This window comes from Podarcis vaucheri (genome assembly GCF_965113315.1).
Source record: "Podarcis vaucheri genome assembly, chromosome: 2".
In the NCBI taxonomy this organism is placed as follows: domain Eukaryota; kingdom Metazoa; phylum Chordata; class Lepidosauria; order Squamata; family Lacertidae; genus Podarcis; species Podarcis vaucheri.
Window position 1 is genome coordinate 98236497 of NC_138760.1, and position 19086 is coordinate 98255582.

Sequence of the window (19086 nt, forward strand, 5' to 3'; positions counted from 1 at the left end):
GAGAAATATTCTGTTACCACCCAATAAAGCAAAAAAAAATGCATCAATGCTAATTATCATTATCTTATTATTAATAATCATTTTATTATTTATATCCCACTCATCTGGCTGGGTTTTCCCAGCCACTCTGGGCGGCTTATGGCATATCTAAAAACAAAATAAAAACATCAAGCATTAAAAACCTGCTGATTCAAAGCTGCCTTCAGGTGTTTTCCAAAAGTTGTGTAATTCTTTATCTCCTTGACATCTGAAGGGAGGGCGTTCCACAGAGAGGGCGCCATTACTGAGAAGGCCTTCTGCATGGTTCCTTGTAACTTTGCTTCTCGCAGTGATGGAACAAGCAGAAGACCCTCAGAGGAGGACTTCAGTGTCCAGGCTGGACAATGGGGGTGGAGATGCTTCTTCAGGTATACTGGGCCGAGGCCGTTTAGGGATTTGAAGGTCAGCACCGACACTTTGAATTGTGCTCAGAAATGTACTGGAAGCCAGGGAAGATCTTTTAAGACTGGTGTTATATGGTCCTGGCAGTCACTCCCAGTCACGTAAGAGGTGATATGATAGAGGTTTATAAAAATTTGCATAGCGTGGAGAGGGTGGATAGCGAGAATATTATCTCCCTCACTCATAACACTAGAAATCATGGACAGTGAAGCTGATTATTTGAAGGTTCAGGACAGCTAAAAGAAAGTACTTCTTCATGCAGTGCATAGCTAAACTCACTGCTGCAGGAGGAAATCATGGCCAACAAGTTGGATGACCTTAAAAGAAGATAAGAAAAGTTCATGGGGAAAGGGGCTATCAATGGCTACTATCCATTATGGCTATTCTCTGCCTCTATGGTGGAAGGCAGTATGCTTCTGAATACCAGTTGCTTCAAACTGCAGGAGGGAGGAGTCCTCTTCCGCTCAGGTCCCACTTTCACATTTCCCATACGCATCTGGTTGGCCAGTGTAGGAACAGGATGCCGGACTAGAAGAGACAATTGTTTGATCCTGCAGGCTCTTATTATGTTCTTATATAAAGGTGGCAGATTTGCCATAATTCACTGTGGCAGCATGTGGATCTAGTTAAGGGATCACTGATGGCACATATTTATTCCTTTGTAAATCCCATTCACCAGAGTGGGGCTTGTACGCAATTTACTGGCATGCAGAACCCCTGCACTCATTTGCAAGACAAGGGAGTTTATACTGATGACATTTATACTACTCACCGCCAGAATGTGGAGGTGGTCCACACAGCAGAACCATCCCTTGTCCTTGTCGTACTGACACTGTACTTCTTGTCCTGGTTTTGAAATTTTCAAGATCTAATGGGAATAGATAAATAAACACATAATGTTATGGCACACATGTTATAGCACTCACTACCCAAATGAGAAGGGATAGGATATTGAGCCTTTAGATTCACCAGAAGAATTTAAAGCGGTGGCATGCAGAAGAACTGCTGATGGTCAAGAAGGACTACCCACCAAGAATTCTATTGCCTCAAGGGATTGAGTAGTGTTCAGGGTGCACCATATTTTGCACACTCAGGAAACATATGTGTGAAGCATTTTTCTTGGGGGTGGAGGGATAAACTTGCAGAGGCTTTATCTAATGCACCTGCCTTTCTGCTCAGTGCAGGAGATCCAGAGCTAGGGCATCTCCAAGAGATGTTTTGAAGACTTTCAGAAGGAGACCACCAACCATCTACATAACTGGTTTCATTGTTGAATCATCTAACCACCAGGAAGTTTCTCCTAATGCTTAACTGAAATCTATTCTCCTGTAGCTTGGTTCCATTTTCTCCTGTCCTGTCTTCTGGGGCAGAAGGTAACAAAGCACCATGCATTAGCCCTTTAGGTATTTGAAAAATACTCTCAAGCTCCCACCTCATTTTTCTCTTCTCATGATGATGATGATTAACATTTATTAAAAAGTTACAATACAGTTTTGTCCACTGCCATATTACAGAATTATCACTCCAATCCTCAATTCCACATCACTGTCATGTTGGCTCACTGAATACCCTCAATAGGAGCTCAACTACTGATCTGGTTTTCTCTTCTCTAAACCTAATCCAGTTTATCTACTTTGTTCTTAAAAGTGTGTTACCCAACACAGTATGCAGTGCTTCAAATGAAACCTGACTAATATTGAAAAAAGTGGGGGGTTTAATTGTCAAGTGGTGTGTGCGCAGGAGAAAGATTTAGTAGTAAATAGTACATTTCTGAGTCAATTCAATGTGAGTCACGGGCAGGCCTTATAGTGGGGATTTGCCCCTTCTTTCCCAAGTGTCCCTCTTCACCCCACCTGAATTTAAAAAGCATATTGAATGGAGCACAATGAGCTCTTAGGGAATGCACAAAAGGAACAAAGGGTGAAAATACTCACTGCACACACATGCTTGTGTAAACACACATAAGATGTTCACTCAATCATAGGTAGCAACTTTAGCGTACTTCAGTTACACTAAGATTCTTGAATTCAGAAGTCGGGGCTCCATTTCTCAGAAACCCAGTTCACGCGCTATCTGCATCAGTTCACTCTGAGTTTAACTGCTTTCATGAATTGCTTATCCTACAGACTGATGGGTAGCTGAGTGATTAATGGGTGTTTTTGTGTGTACTGCAAAAATGGAAGAGTCCACTCATGGACACTAAATACAATGTTACAGTAATCATGTGATCAAATATTTCACACAGACAGTTAAATGCACAGAAGAGGTGGCCGAGATTAACTCTTGAATTATCTTGCGCAGTAAACTTTCTCATCACAAGTGTCCCAAGTCACTGGAATGACAAGAATTGAAAGATGGGGAGGACTCATGTCGGTGCCTCATTGTAAGCTAGACATGAGTATATTGAGGTTCATGAGCTATGGCAACTAAAATCCCCTTTTGTTTTGCATTTATCATCCCAACATTAAGTAGTGGTAACAACCATATGAAGGAAAACTGCAAAATGGCAAATTCTGTCCCAACACCAAGTACTCTGAAACATTCTTTTTCTCTGCCTTGTGTATTACACTTAAGCTTATTAATTGCCAAGGTTACTATTGGTGACCCAGCCAATGGCACCAGTTATTGATCCGCAACTTCAGCTGCCAAGGGAATTCAAGGCAAATGCTCCAGCAGCACTGAATCAACTCAGGGGCTTTTTATCTTACATAGTTGTTTGTTTTTACATTCCCAGGTTTTTATTTTTTTATTTTGGGGGAGGGGGCTTTTATAGCGGCTGAGTCTTCATTTGCTGATCTCAAAATTGTTGTTCAGCACAGCATAAAACCAAGAAAATACACAGGAGATAAATGTATTGAACAGCTGGAAAGTAATTATATTGTTATAAAGGTGATAAATTAAACTTTGATTTTTATCCCACTTTGATTTTTCCCCCATTCCTGTTAAGAGCACAGTTGCCCTGGCAGTACTGCTTAGGTGTGCTTCCCACAACCCTGAATGTATTTTCCTCCTCCAATTAGGACAAGCTGCTCTTTAGAAATCTGGGTGAAATTATACTGACAGTAGAGTTCTTAACATAAGTTAAAGCTACAACCCTATAACCATTTTCCTCGGAGTAAGAGCCATTGCAGTTACTTCTGAGTAGACATGTATACAGTTCTGCCCTTAAAGGTTTGAAGTTGAAACAAGGAATTGGGGGAGGGGGAGAGCTTTGGGGAGGGCAAAAAGAGAGAAGTTTTAAATTTAATTTTTAGGAAAATAGCCAAATAATCAACACTTCCGATATGGGCTGCGATTCACCCAGGTTTTTCCAGACATTTTAGCCACTTTTTGAAAATTACACCCGGACGCCATTTTCAACAGACGAATCTTGGCTATGTCTGGGAAATTCCGGACGCAAGGCAGCCCTAGTATCTTCGAATAAAGAAATTTTACAAAGTTGTCAGAGCAGGAAGAGCACAGGATGAGACAGAGAAAGACTAACTATACAGAGAAATGATCTACTATCTCAGAAAAGCTCTAAGAACTTTGGACACAAACATCCGAAATAAACTACCGGTAATTGTAATTGCTGGGGGGAAACAACATGAAATATTTCATGAAATTCCAGAATTAGCTAAAGGGACCTGTCTTATTAAAGGTGAGTGCTAGCAGTCTGGATATTTTCAAAAAAGTTGACAGATCAACGGGGACTAGGTCTATCACTGACTATTAGCCATGGCTGATACTGGAAAAAATCCTTATTCATAGTACACCTGTGATTATAAAATACTTTTGAAAATTTGAGCTTCCCAGATGAAAGTGGACTGGGTGGATCTTCATTTCGATAAAGGATGTGGGCCACTCTTTACTTCCGCCCCACCCTCCAATCATTTAAAGAATGACAATAAAATGGCCCAATTCCTGTAACAGGTGGTTTTTTAAGAAACTGAGGGTTAAAAATATCCAGATCTTACCTTGGGCACAAGAGCTCATAAGACTAGATCAAGAGGCCACCAGCACATCTGAATAAATGTATGTGTCTGATGCTATTTCTGCAGTCATCCCTCCTAACATGCACTTGGTACAATAAGGAAAATAAACTCCACATCGTTAAACCAGCATTTATTATTATTAATTATTATTATTATTACTACTACTGCTATTACTATTTTTGCAAGAAAGGTCTGTACCCCAGTCTCTGCTAGTAAAACACTGTATGCTTGTTCCACCAAAGTATCATGCTACCATTATCCATTCATAGAATTGTAGAGTTGGAAGGGATCCCAAAGGTCATCTAGTCCAACTGCCTGCAGTGCAAGAATCTCAGATAAAGTATCCATGACCAATGGCCATCCAACTTCTGTTGAAAAACCTCCAAGGAAGGAGAGTCCCAAGGGAGACCGATCCACTGCTGAACAGCTCTTACTGTCATAAAGTTTTTCCTGATGTTTAGTAGGAATATCCTTTATTGTAACGTGATGCCATTGGGTTTTGAGTCCTACACTCCAGAGAAGGAGAAAACAAGCTTGTGACAGCCCTTGAGATATTTGAAGATGGCTATCGTATTTCCTCTCAATGTCCTCTTTTCCAGGCTAAACATACTGAGCTCCTTCAACCATTCCTTACAAGGTTGGTTTCCAGCCCCTTGATCATCTTGGTTGCCCTCCTCTGCACACTTTTTAAATTGTGGTGCCCAGAATTGGACACAGTATTCCAGGTGTGGTCTGACCACGGTAGAATAGTGTGGTATTATTACTTCCCTTGATCTGGACACGAGACTTCTGTTGATGCAGCCTAGAATAGTGTTAGCTTTTTTTTGCTGCTGACTCACACTGCTGACTCACATTAAGCTCGTGGTTCACCAAGATCCCTAGATCCTTTTCACATGAACTGCTAATAAGCAAGGTGTCCCCCATCCTATATTTGTGCATCTGGTTCTTCCTGCCTAAGTAGAGAACCTTACATTTGTCCCTATTGAAATTCATTTTGTTAGCTTGGGCCCAATTCTCCAATCTGTTAGGGTCATTTTGAATTCTGATTCTGTCTTCTGCGGCATGGAGATTATCAGCATTTGAAGATGTGCAGCAGGTTATATCATTACCCTTCCCCTCCTCTCTTGTTCTCATATATAACTTTGATTAATGGTAGAAAAAGGAGGTGAAAGATCATCTGCCCTTGTTCCTCAAGTGCAAGGAGCTACACTTGAGATTTACCTGAGAACTAAATTGTACTGCAAGAAGCAGCTCTCAGACTGATGATTTAAATCTAGTCAACTGATTTCACTCAAAGGTAGATTACAGGGCATAAATAAAAATGTTGTCGATTAATACTTCATGTAGTTTCTTATTAATAAAAGCTACTAGTCTCAAATTAAGATCAACACCTATTCAAAAAGCTGCTTCACGACTGTTCACAGCCACCTTTAATATTACACTTGATTGTTGCCCATGACTATGATATACTTGCATTAAAAGAAAGTATTGATTTCTTCAACTGACTTGTTATGTGACCTCGGGTAAGTCATTTAGCTTCATTGTGTCAAAGTTTGCTCATTTGAAATGATAAGTGCAATGATGCTTGAACTATCTGTGCTTCTGAAGAGGCCTAGTTAATTAATTTATGCTAAGAGTTTTGATGCTCTAAAACGAAAGGTACCAGATACGTGCAAAGTATCACATGCACGTGAGCCAAAATCCTCTTTTCAGCATGAACTTTGTTTTTCTCTCTAGTTCTGTGCTAACTTTTTAAAGTCACCTTCATTATGAAGTCAACACGAAATTCTCAGCAAAGTCTGAGAAACATGCCAGCTGGAAATAGATTGGCCCCGATTAAAATCTCCGTATATCGTCTCAGGGAAGAGGAATTGCCAGCTCTATCTGGTACAATACATCTCCCATTTTCTCTAACTGCTAACCTTTTGTGTAGGATGTTCTATGACTCACTTCTGCAATATCAGATGTGTCACAACAGAAGCAGAAAAATCAGAGAAAGCAAAAAACTGACAACCCACAAGTCACGCCAGCATGCTAAATATGAACATTCTAACCTGCACCATATGGCTCTTGATGGTAGCACTGATCCATGTTTAGCTTGAATAAGCAATGTTTCTTCGCACATTTTAAAATTAACAAGAAGTGCAAACATCAATATTTACAGTCTATGAGCATGGAATTGTATGGCAAATTAGGGCTGCATTATTTCCCACCCCCCTCTCATTTATAGCCTACACAGCCAGGGATGCAAGTTCAATTCATAAATTGGGGCAGGATTAAAGTGCATGCAAATGTTACAAGAAGCCCCAGAACAACTGAACCTTCTCCTCCTCAAATACATAGACTTGATTTGTATTGTGCCGATTATGCTTCCATCAAAATCAGCGCCCCCCCCCCCCCGCAATGTTGGTCTTGTAGTTCAAAACATATCCATTTCACACATGTGCATAATTTCATGGCCCATATGTTACTAAAGATTCTCAACTTGGCAGCAACATCTTGAGTCCACTCAAGGTAAAATGGAACCATGACTTGAGAGAGAGAGAGAGAAAAAAACAAAACAAAGTGATGACTTGATTTAAGTTGAAATGTGAACCCTGTGAGAATTCAATCTGCCCTACTTTGGGAGATGGGACTGTCATTTCTTCCTCAAACGTTCTTCAGAAGCAACCTCTGAGATATACCAGATCTAACTGACTCCAATTTTCATCAGCAAGATCCAGGAACCAAAGGAATATCTCATGCAACGAGGTGAAAATAAGACAAAGCAGAGGGAGGCCTGTGGTAAGGACTAGCAGTAAAAAATAGTCCATTTGCTGCTCATACTGAACTGTAAGCCTGACCCTAGTACTTTTTCTTAGAGGTCAAACTTTATCATCTGATATGATAGGGATGGCTCAAGGATGTTCATCATTGGTTGTGTTGTTGTTTTTCTTCAACCAGAGGCTTGAGCCAGTAGACAGCCTCAATTCTTGCCTAATATCTCCCAGGCCCGGATTCAAGACTAAATGTAGGTTCAAGTCCTTGTGTTGATGGGGTCACGACTTAGCGTCACTTTGGATACAACCTATGTTTACCATCTTCAGCCATTACCAACAGTGGCAGCAGGTAACAGGCACTGAACGCGATGCATTTCATTCTCTAGCTACCAGCCTAATTCAACATGCTAACTCATTTTGAATTGAGACTTCAAGTCCTGACATGATGGTCTTTAGTGAATTGATACAAGACAAGAAGTTAGAATGCCCCTCCCTGCTTACTAAATCTGTTCTGGGGTTTGCCCAACCCTCCAGAACAGTTGGTGAGCAAGCTGGGGAAGCAGAGGGAGGAAATCCCATTATCCAAGTGAAAAGCATTGCACTAATGGGACCTGCTACTTGGATACCACACCATGGTCTACTCATGTGATCTCTCCTACCAGTTTTGTGTAATGGAGTGCAGTAGCTCCATTAACAACCCTTGTGGGGCAATGATTCAGTGAGCCTGGCTATTAGCCAGAAAATCGCTGGTTCGAGCCCACCCAGGGACTGGTGGTGGGCAGGATTCCTGCATTGCAGGGGGGGTGTACTAGACGACCCTCTGGGTCCTTTCCAACTCCACAATTCTATGATTATTAGACAATTACCGTATAGTTTTCGTGTATAACATGCCCCCGTTGTTTAAGATGCCCCCTATTTTGCGGGACTCCAAATTAAGAAAATGGAGGGAGATCACTCAGAGTTCTTGAGCTTTTTTTGGGGGGGGGGAGGATTGCAAAAGAGTTGAGCTTTTTTTGCCGAAAATCGCTCACCCGACAGATCTACATTGCCACTCACACGTGTCGCCCAAGTCACCAATCGTCTGCCCCCTCACCTCTGGCAGCTGCCAATCATCCGCTGGATTGCCGCCAAGTCAGCCAATAGCCATCAGCCCTTGCTGCAGCCACCAATCAACTGCCCTATCACCGCTGACAACCTCCTGCCTAAGGCAGCAACTAATCCCCAGCCCCCCCCAAGCACTGTCCATGTATAAGACAACACACACACACCCCACGTTTAAAGATTATTTTATAATAATAAAAAACCTCGTCTTATACACGGAAAAGTACAGTAACTATCTTGCAATGCTATGAACTGAAGTCCATTCATTGATCAACTCATATTCCCCACTCACTCCATCCCAATTTCTAGTCAGGCATAATGCTTGTACATTTCATACAGGATTTTTTCTTCTTCTTGTTTTTAGCTACAATGTGGAAATAATTCAACTAGTGAACTCAATGCACCCTCAAAACAATAATGAATACACTAAGGAATCCCTAGGGAGGCTGCTTGTCTCAGGTCATTGACAATTTGACAAAGAGGCCCTTATCTCTCATGAAAGCTAAGCTCTGTTTTACACTTCTTGTTTACCAAATGAATATTCTCATAGCTGTTTTTCCTTAGGCTTATTTTTTTACCCCCCCAAATAAAAATAAAATAAAAATTGGTTAAACATATTTTAAAATCAGAATGCTCTAAGGATTATACACTCAGGAGAGTTATTGACCATAAAAAAATAAAACAGCACTTTCCTTCACTGGTCTCGTCAGGTCGGGCTATAGCCTTCAACTGCCTCTTACGTTCCAGAATCTCCTTTCAACTTGTAGGCAGCACACAATCATATATGTTGATTCAATTATTTTAACCTTTATGTCGAATGGTAATTAACTTGGTGGGAGCTCATAATTTCCTGGTTATGGCCTGGATTCAGACTTTGCCTGCAGTGGCTGGAAAGGCTGCGGCCATCCCCTTACAGCCTCCAGCAATACTTTCTGTCCTAGGGCCTCCAATGAGATGCATGCAGGTTCAAGTGTGCCTGCCAATACCTCCTACAATGCCTGCAAAAGGTCTCAGTAAATACTCCTTCAAAACTGAACAATGCACGCGAGGCTTACGGCTCTTTCTGCTCATTTCATGAGACCATAAGCAGAGCCTATTGGATCAGGCTAATGGCCCATTTAGTCCAGCTCATCCTCTTGGCGCTCACGACTCTCCTGATTTGTGGTATGTACTTTTACCCTGGGCTCGGACTCTCCTACATTAAACAGGCACCCTCGAACGTGCCCACAATTCGTTGGATGCCAGGACTAGATCCAACCCTCCTTTCTGTTCTGAGCACAGGACAACTGAAAGGAGCTTCTTTCTGTGAGCAACTGCAGTGGTGGTTTATATGGGTGCCTTTCCCTTCATTGATGGGGGCAGTGGTAAGAATGCAGTGGCAACAATGCAGGGGCATGTCTGTACCTTTTTGTAGTCCTGACCCTTTTTCTGCCCTTTAAGTTCTGAGAGCCATTTTTTATGTTACATCCCCACAGCACTTTCTCAAAATTCCAGGTGTTGATGACTCCTTTCTTGCACTAGACAACCCTCTGAGGCTGTGTAGGAGGTCACAATGGAGGCAATGTAGGAGGTGGCAGGCACCAGTGGGCGCTTTCCCCTCATACGAACCTTGCTGAGCGCTTTCCCCTCATACGAACCTATGCAAATCAAGTCTGCATCCAACCCTAGATCTTGCATCTATTTATCCTTCCATTTTCTATATGCCAACATTCATCGATTCATGAATCCAAGGTGGGATAAAATACATAACACTCATAGCAAATAGACATCACCCACCCACCCACTACAGAATAAAAGTTTAAATGTCCTTAAAAAAATACATACATAATGCATCAAGAGTTTTCTAAATTTGTAAAAGAATTAAATGGCAGTGAAGAGAGTTATGTTAATGGTAAGTTATCCAAAATAAGTGGCCATGACCATCATTAGATCTAACAGAATATTCTAAATTATTGGATATTTTGAAATAATTAAATGGCTCTGATTCATTTATGCATGTGGATGTTGTATACATATAATTAAGAAGCTTGGGTCATTGTCTGGGGGAAGCAGGAAAACCAAGGCAACATCATTTGCACAATCATTTGTACACACATGCAGAGGCATAATGAATTGAGACCAACGTGTTAATGCAACTTTGAGTTACTTGAATCTTACTTATGAGTGTGTGTTAAAATTTATATTTATATTGTATGTATGCTTAAAAATGAGATAATTATACATTGTGCTATAACCTAAGAGAATGCTGAGATCAATCAATTCTTCATACATTGTTAAATCCAGATTTATGAAAGCAAACATGATTAATTTTCTGGCTTAGAGCAGAAATATTAGATGCTATTACACTGCTACTTCTGACTGAAAAGCTGTCTCTTGAGGCACAAGTGGTTTATAATTGGTATGATGTGCAAAGAAACTGCAAGACAAAAATAGCTATGGTTTTGCTTTCTCAGGATATTCTTTGTTACCAGAGGTCTGTGACTCTTGGTATTTGAAAATCTGTCATGAAAGATTAGCGGCTCCAATACAAGGCTACACATTCATTCTGATGCTGAGAAGTGGTAGAGGCATACCAGTGCTGTGGGAATCGTACAAACGCACCACCTAGACATGGAGTGGTAGTGGTAGGATTTTAAACTGCTGAATAGGAATTTTTCATATTCAGTAAGAAAACCTTTTTGTCAAACAGCAAAGCAAGTAGCACAGAAATCAAGTACTTCACTACTTTTTATTCTAAGATTCTACAGGCTAATCACTGCTCAGGCGGAGCTGTGCAAATGCGTCTAAAGGATGACTTAGAATGCTCTTGGGAACTGTGCACAGCTCTGGGAAGCTCCTGAGTCTTGGAAGCAGTAATCTCTAGCTTTGACGAAGCTCAGGGAAGCTCCTTAATCTGAGAGAGCAAAAGCGTGTGCATTTTATATATACCCTGTAAACCCTCTCCCAGCCCAAGGACCACACTCCCTCATGCCAGTGGTGGGAGATGCTAGAGGTAAGCAGCTGGTGGAGCAAGAGATGTGAGTCTGAGCTTTGTACAGTTGACTTATGTTCCAGTCCTGCAAAAGCCAGGAGTTTTCTACATACCACATCTCTCTGCACAGGCAAGCAAGAGGTGCCCATCCAAGACCACAATTCAGCCAGGCAAAAGCACTTGAAGGAGGCATGAAGCACAGCCATGGATGGGGGTGGCCTAGGGTAGGATTAACAAAGGTTTACCCTGTCTACTATTCATGGCAACTAGGCATTTCTGTTTTATTTTGCACATATGATTAATTGTAGTATTGTTAAACAAACAAAACTATTTATTATCTACCTGAGCAGAATGATGATCTGAGAGTGGTGTCAGGAAAACTTAAGCAACTGCAAATTGTATTTGGCTGGGCCTGAAGTGATTCCATGATGCTGCCAGCCAATCTATATATAGTTCTTTTTTGTACCACTTCTTGCATCTCCGTATTTACAGCAAAATCATGCTTTTTGTATCTTGGACACAAAACAGACCTGGCTGCATGTGAGAAAATAAGATGCCCTCCATTGGTGAACAGCTCATCCCACAACCATCGCCATCAGCAGTTTTCATATTTACTCCTTTGTCCCATGAGGAATAGATTTAAAAAATGCTTAGGAAGATCTTTAGTCATAATAGCTAGTCACATTCTCGGCATATTTTTCTCTCTGCATCTCTCCTCTCCCTTCTTCCACCTCCCCTTCAAATACTGGGTCTTGCTCAGGACAAACTTATTAAATATAATATCCTAACTGATATAACACAACAGCAGTCATACAGTACACCTGGCTGCAAACGAAGAGGCGAGGCTTTAGCCCACTGCATCAGCCTCGATTGGATTAGTTCCATCTCACAGAGCTGATTCCATCAGCATCTATTCTATATGGCTATAACAGAGAGACAGGAGAGTGAAACAGCAGTGCCCCCTTTGTTAATTAAGGTAGGATCAAATGTGATTTGGCTCTTCCCTGTCCATAACTGTTTCCGGCACTGGTAAATATTTAAGTCAGTTATTTAACAGCATAAAAGTAGTAGAGCCTGTGTGTTGCTCATTTTCCCCTTCCCTCCTTCTTCCTTCTTCCTTTTGTACCACGTACCACCACTTGGACATTTAAAAAAATATATACTAAGCAGTATATAAATGCTTTTTATAGACCTAGGGACAAATAAATGCTTTTAGATACCGGTAAATAACGAAAGTCTATTAGCTCATAAGCCATTATTTTAAACTGTAAACTACCTTGAGAACCTGAGGAAAGATAGAATGTTAAAAGCAAATAAATAAATCTCATTTGTGTTCTACATTATTTATGTGAAGACAACAAACACTACCATGGTACACATTATAAATTAAATTTTAGCACTCTTCAACTGTTTTCACTCTCCTTCCTTGGAGGTTTTTAAACAGTGGTTGGACGGCCATCTGTCATGGATGCTTCAGTTGAGATTCCTGCATTGCAAGGGGGTTGGACTAGATGACCCTTGGGTCCCCTTTCAACTCTGATTCTATGATCCACTGTTTTGCTATTTAAACAATTTTGCTGCGATATTGCTTTTATTATACTTTTCATGCACAGCATGTTTTTTGACAGAAAGAAGCATTCAACCTCAAAAATAGTCATCTTTCTTTCTGGTGTAAATCTGGGCTGGTGAAACAAGAGGATGACACGGAAAAGAACTGTGTAGTAAAAGTAGCAATTAAGATCCTGCGGCCACAAAGCGATGTAATTATGGGTGTGGACAGCTATACAACTTCAGCATCAGTTGTGAATCTTAAATCTGCCAGGGGTGGGGTTTTTTACATCCACACTTGTTTGGGACATATTTCTTTACACATTTCTGAACATATTCTCCATGTTCAGGGAGTAAGTAGATAATTTTTTTGTTGGGGGAGGGGGTTATGCTGCCAGTCTGATGTTCTTCCCTGCAGCCCCCGGCACTATTCTTCACCTAAAAAACTGCGCAAGATACCAGACAAGCATATCTGGTCTCTCTAATAATGTGGGACTGAGCAGCCAAATGGTCTATGAAATCTAATGGCTGCAAGGCCTTTAAATATATTAACAAAATTTATTACATGAGAAAGAGCTGAATTGTTTTATTAGAAGACTCAAAAAGGCAAGGGTACAAAAACCCTGAATAGCATATACACAAAACATATGATACAATTACTGGGGTGGTTTTAGGTTCAGACTCTTAGCTTATCATGAATATATATATTTGATAAATGTATACACTGACTTTCAGCACATGAGTGTTTCAGATAGTCCATAACATTTAAAACATGATTAAAAAAAACCCCAGTAACATCAACCGAGGTTCTCATACAGTAACAAAAAGATTCGGCAGAGGATTCACACACACAGCAGAACATACCCGGAGTCAGCAAAAATCAAGCCAAATATTCACATCATTTAGCAAATAATATTATATATGTTGTCATACAAATCACAGATCATGCTGCTCATGGCACCCCCATCACATTATCTGAGCTGGACGATCAGCTTTCTAGGGATGACTGCCTTGTAGCTCCTCCTACTCCTTAGCCATGCAGGAGAAAATCATCTATAACCTTTAAAAACTCAGATAGTTTTCTAGGATAGAAGGGCACTGGAAGGTCAGGCCCTTACAGACTTATTAAAGCTTCAGATGACTACTTTGCTGAGACAACATCTTTCTACAGCTCAGCCGGCAGAGTACACTTCAAGCAATCCACTGGAAGTTGCCTTGACTAAGGGAACAAGCCTACACACAAGAAGTTGGCATAAAGCAAGCTGCTGTAAATTAAGCTAAGCAGGTGTAAAGTTGCACCAGATTCAAACTCCGTTCAGCAGTGAGGTTACTGCTGATTAAGCCAGCCTAAGCCTGGCAGAAGAAAAAACAAGCCTTTAAAATAATGTTTGAGGTACAGCAACCTTTTCGCAGGCATGCCAGGTCACATGACCAGGCTGAGAGGGCGAAGTCTAAGTCCCACTCATCTACACCATCCTTGGTCCCACATCCTATCTTCTACTTGGAAATGTCCAAGACATCAAAAACAAAAAACAAAAACCACACTGTTCCCCTGTCTATTTCCCTAAGAAGGCACAGTTTTATGCCAACAAGTTTTCAGCCTGGGGACATAATTCCGCTCCTTCTTTCCATCTCAACAGCCAAACAGCCAAAAACAACTATATAAGCATACCATTCTCCCTTGGTGTTGGACCAAGGCTCACTATAGAATCATAGAATCATAGAGTTGGAAGAGACCACAAGGGCCATCGAGTCCAACCCCCTGCCAAGCAGGAAACACCATCAGAGCACTCCTGACATATAGTTGTCAAGGCTCTGCTTAAAGACCTCCAAAGTAGGAGACTCCACCACACTCCTTGGCAGCAAATTCCACTGTCGAACAGCTCTTACTGTCAGGAAGTTCTTCCTAATGTTTAGGTGGAATCTTCTTTCTTGTAGTTTGGATCCATTGCTCCGTGCCCGCTTCTCTGGAGCAGCAGAAAAGAACCTTTCTCCCTCCTCTATGTGACATCCTTTTATATATTTGAACATGGCTATCATATCACCCCTTAACCTCCTCTTCTCCAGGCTAAACATGCCCAGCTCCCTTAGCCGTTCCTCATAAGGCATCGTTTCCAGGCCTTTGACCATTTTGGTTGCCCTCCTCTGGACACGTTCCAGTTTGTCAGTGTCCTTCTTGAACTGTGGTGCCCAGAACTGGACACAGTACTCCAGGTGAGGTCTGACCAGAGCAGAATACAGTGGCACTATTACTTCCCTTGATCTAGATGCTATATTCCTATTGATGCAGCCCAGAATTGCATTGGCTTTTTTAGCTGCCGCGTCACACTGTTGACTCATGTCAAGTTTGTGGTCAACCAAGACTCCTAGATCCTTTTCACATCTACTGCTCTCAAGCCAGGTGTCACCCATCTTGTATTTGTGCCTCTCATTTTTTTTTGCCCAAGTGCAATACTTTACATTTCTCCCTGTTAAAATTCATCTTGTTTGTTTTTGCCCAGTTCTCTAATCTGTCAAGGTCGTTTTGAAGTGTGATCCTGTCCTCTGGGGTGTTAGCCACCCCTCCCAGTTTGGTGTCATCTGCAAATTTGATCAGGATGCCCTTGAGTCCATCATCCAAGTCGTTGATAAAGATGTTGAATAAGACCAGGCCCAAGACAGAACCCTGTAGACAGAACTATGTTGGGCCAGGGCTCTATTGAGACAAGATTCAACAACCCCCTCAGCAAATTTAATGTCTAACAGACCAGTGTATTTTAATACTTTGTCGGAAGCCACCCAGGGTGGCTGGGGGGACCCAGCCAGATGGGCAGGGTATAAATAATAAATTATTATTACTATATTATTAAAGTACAAGCATATAGCTGGCATGCCATAAAAAAACTATTATTAACAGTCATCAGGTAAAAATATACATAATTTGTGATGATCTAAAGGGACACCTCTTTTGGAGTCACCCCTTCAAGCTTGTTATACAACTAAATATTCCTTACGCAACCTTCAGGCCTAATAAAAACCACATGGAAGTAACTCTCTCACCTTTATGGCAGCCTCAAGGGGTATCCCAATGGGGAACTGTAAAGGCAAGATCCCCTTTGGTGTGACCTCTACTGAGGCAGTTCACCACACCTTTCGTACGGCTAGCAGCCAGTCAACCTGATAAAGGCCAGATGCTTCCAATCTTTTCTATCTCCTCCTCCTGGATCTTTTGTAGCTGAGGTGAGTGGAATACTGGGCAACAAGGAATACCATACCCGCCATCTGAAACACTGGAGAGCTACTGTCAGTCATCAGGGATGATACTGAGCTGGATGGAGCGATCGTCTGCTTTGACATAAGGCCTATCTTCTTAGGGTTACCTCTAATATCCCTGATTTTTCCAGTGTCTAAATGTTCTTTGGGTGATACTCAATACAAACATTTTAGATTGTCAAGTTATTTATATTTGCTGTGCCCTCATTAAACATGAGTGACTTACGATATCCCATATGCCTAACACGCTTCAAAAATAAAAGCATTCAGTCAAATTAAATACAAAATGAGAGATTACACTAAAATGATGTACTCATTAGCAGCTTGAAACACAGTGAGGTTGCTTTCCCCCACCACTGTGTTTCAAGTCACATTCCTAACCTGTTGTACAGGTCAGAGAGAGGGTTGGGATATCTTCACCCAATACCCATTACCTGACTAGTTTCCTCATCCCAAACCCCAATTCACAGACCCAGTAAATTGCCCATGCACTGTTACTGGCATGTGTGCAACAGCTCCCTGAAATGTGCACTCTTCAGCTTAACTGAAGCTTCCAGGAGGAGAAAAGCACACCACACAGGAGCATTTCTCAAGAAGCTACGAGATGCCTCTGGATTGTGGATAACCTCATGTGTATTTGACTTCAAACACCACCAGTGGGGGGGGGGCACATGGAGCTGGAATAAGCAGCAATGTTTGCACAGCCTAATTTTCAATTGTCAACAACATTAATTATTCTAAAACTACAACATCCCTGTGATTATCCTGTGACAATTTCACTTTCATCTCTGCATGATAAAGAAATCGATGGCAGTGCTCCAACACTGGTAGAGTATCTTCTTTTTCCAATATTTACTTGAAACTATCATCATTTTAAGAACACAACACTCCCTTGTGCGTTCTCTTGCCGATTTGAAAGTATCTTCTTTGGGTGATATAAACTGAAACACATTTCCTGAGTGTCAATGGGACTTTACATCACAAGACAATTATTTACAAACTCCATCAAGTCTTTAAGTAATAATGGTGCTCTTCTTATTTATAACCCTCAGGAGAAAACAGATGGATATAGATCCCCATCCCCTCTGCTTCTTTTAAAGTCTTGCGTCCTTCCATCACACTTGCAAGTAGAAGATGCTAAACCTTTCATATACTACCTAGAATGTATTCTACTGTTTCATCTCAAATGCCACATTTGCAGTAGTGCAGAGACTGTGTGCTGATGTCAAACATATCCGTAACACAGAAACAAAGATTAGAAGGTGTGAGTGCATATTTAAATGACTTCTGTTCTATCATCTTTATGGGATTGTTTTGTAATTGTTTTGCTGCTGTGGTGTAAAACTGTATTTTAGGATTTGTACTTACATTGTTTTTAGTGCTTTATGTAGGTTGCACCTTGTAACAGTGTCCAATAAAAATAAATATTTCTTTTATTTGTGAACTGCCCTGAGGTCTTTGGATGAAGGGTAGTATATAAATTTAAATAAATAACATCAAGAACCATGAGTCCAGTTAACAGCCTAGGGTTAGTTTAACTCTTGTCCCTGACTGTTGACCATGCTGCCTGAAGATGATTGGGATTTTAATCCAACAGCATCTAGTTGCCAAAGACTACAGAAGGCTAATCTAAAGCATGACTAGTAAACGTATCACTGAAAGGGGAATACATCTGCTTAGGACCTTGAAGAGCAGCTAGGCTTCCAAGATTTACACCTGTGCACTATATGGGCTGTGGGGTCTGAAAACAAAAACAGAGCAGTCCTTTACTTTATAGCATCCTCTGAATGCTACAGAACACACAATCCATCAAATTCACCAGCGGAAACATCTAAATTAGCAAAACCACACACAAAACAAAAACTAAAAAGAAGATAAATATAACAATAAAAACATAATTATTCTGAACGCATCTGAAAAGCTGCAGCAACTAACTGTGTCTGAGTAGGAAAATGTGTGAAGTATATATGCATGTTTTTAAAAAATAAAATAAAATAAAAACCTGCTCTCACAAGCCAATTTAGTACATTCAGTTTAGCACAAAATATTTGTTATTGGAAAAGATATGTAAGAGCTCCAGGGAATAGAATTAAATAGTCTTGACACAGGAAGAAGAGCTCTTACTGTGTCACTTAAGTGGCACACAATTCTTAATTCTGCACACAAGGGTTGCAAAGAGGGAAGGCAAGGAGTTCCTGGGCTGGTTTTATCAGGGCCAATTAGACATCTTGATTTTCAGCAAAACATTAAGCAGAGTGCAACTAGACATGGTGTGATCTACATTTCCCCCCCAAAACAGCGGTCCAATGTTAGTATTATTTTAAATCTATCCAGCCGTCTATCTAATTCATATTGAGTGACTTCATAGCATATTATAATCACATAAAATATAATTTTAAAATGACTAACATCCACCAAAGGTACATTAAAATAGAAGAATATGCAATTCAATTAGAAAAAATTATCCAAGAGGGCACACATGAAGGTGGTGAAAGTAGGAATGCCTTTCTTCCCATACTTACCTATGTTGTAAACTTGTTGTGCCTTATGTTATCACATAAGGCATCTTCCTGTCTCTGCTAATGCCTTACCACTGACTGGCACTAGTGGAAAAATGCAGTGTTTTTCTTTCATCCTTAACATGATCTGTTGTTACAGCCTTATCCAACCTGGCACCCTTTAGCTGTTGGGCTACAACTCCCATCTGGCTGAGGCTGATGAGAGCTGTTGTCCAAGAGTCAGAAAGCACCAGGTTGAGGAAGACTGTATCATTCTCTCGTTACACTGGAGGCAACACTAGATTACATTTAGCACTAATTCAAAACAGAAATCTCCTGGTGATTTAATGCCTGTGATTTAGTCCTTCTATGCCCCAAACTCACAGTCTAAATCAACATGGTGATGGGGAGGTTATGTCTTCAAAGTAGGCTGCTGTTTGTGGATGCGGGTGGCGCTGTGTTCTAAATCACTGAGCCTCTTGGGCTTGCCGATCAGAAGGTTGCGGTTTGAATCCCCTGCGATGGGGTGAGCTCCCGTTGCT

The 19086-nt window shown here is 41.0% G+C and overlaps 1 protein-coding gene across 11 annotated transcripts in view; it reads right to left on the reverse strand.

Annotated features, from left to right (window-relative positions):
• Positions 1-19086, reverse strand: part of LOC309524607 (contactin-4) — a 547669-nt gene that overhangs the window by 166335 nt on the left and 362248 nt on the right. For 10 of the 11 annotated variants that reach the window (XM_082209344.1, XM_082209342.1, XM_082209337.1 and 7 more), the window contains one exon: positions 1214-1309. In XM_082209344.1, coding sequence (XP_082065470.1) covers positions 1214-1309 — 96 coding nt within the window. Of the gene's footprint in view, positions 1-1213; positions 1312-9680; positions 9708-19086 lie in introns of those variants that run through there. The other variant, XM_082209338.1, reaches the window with a different exon arrangement.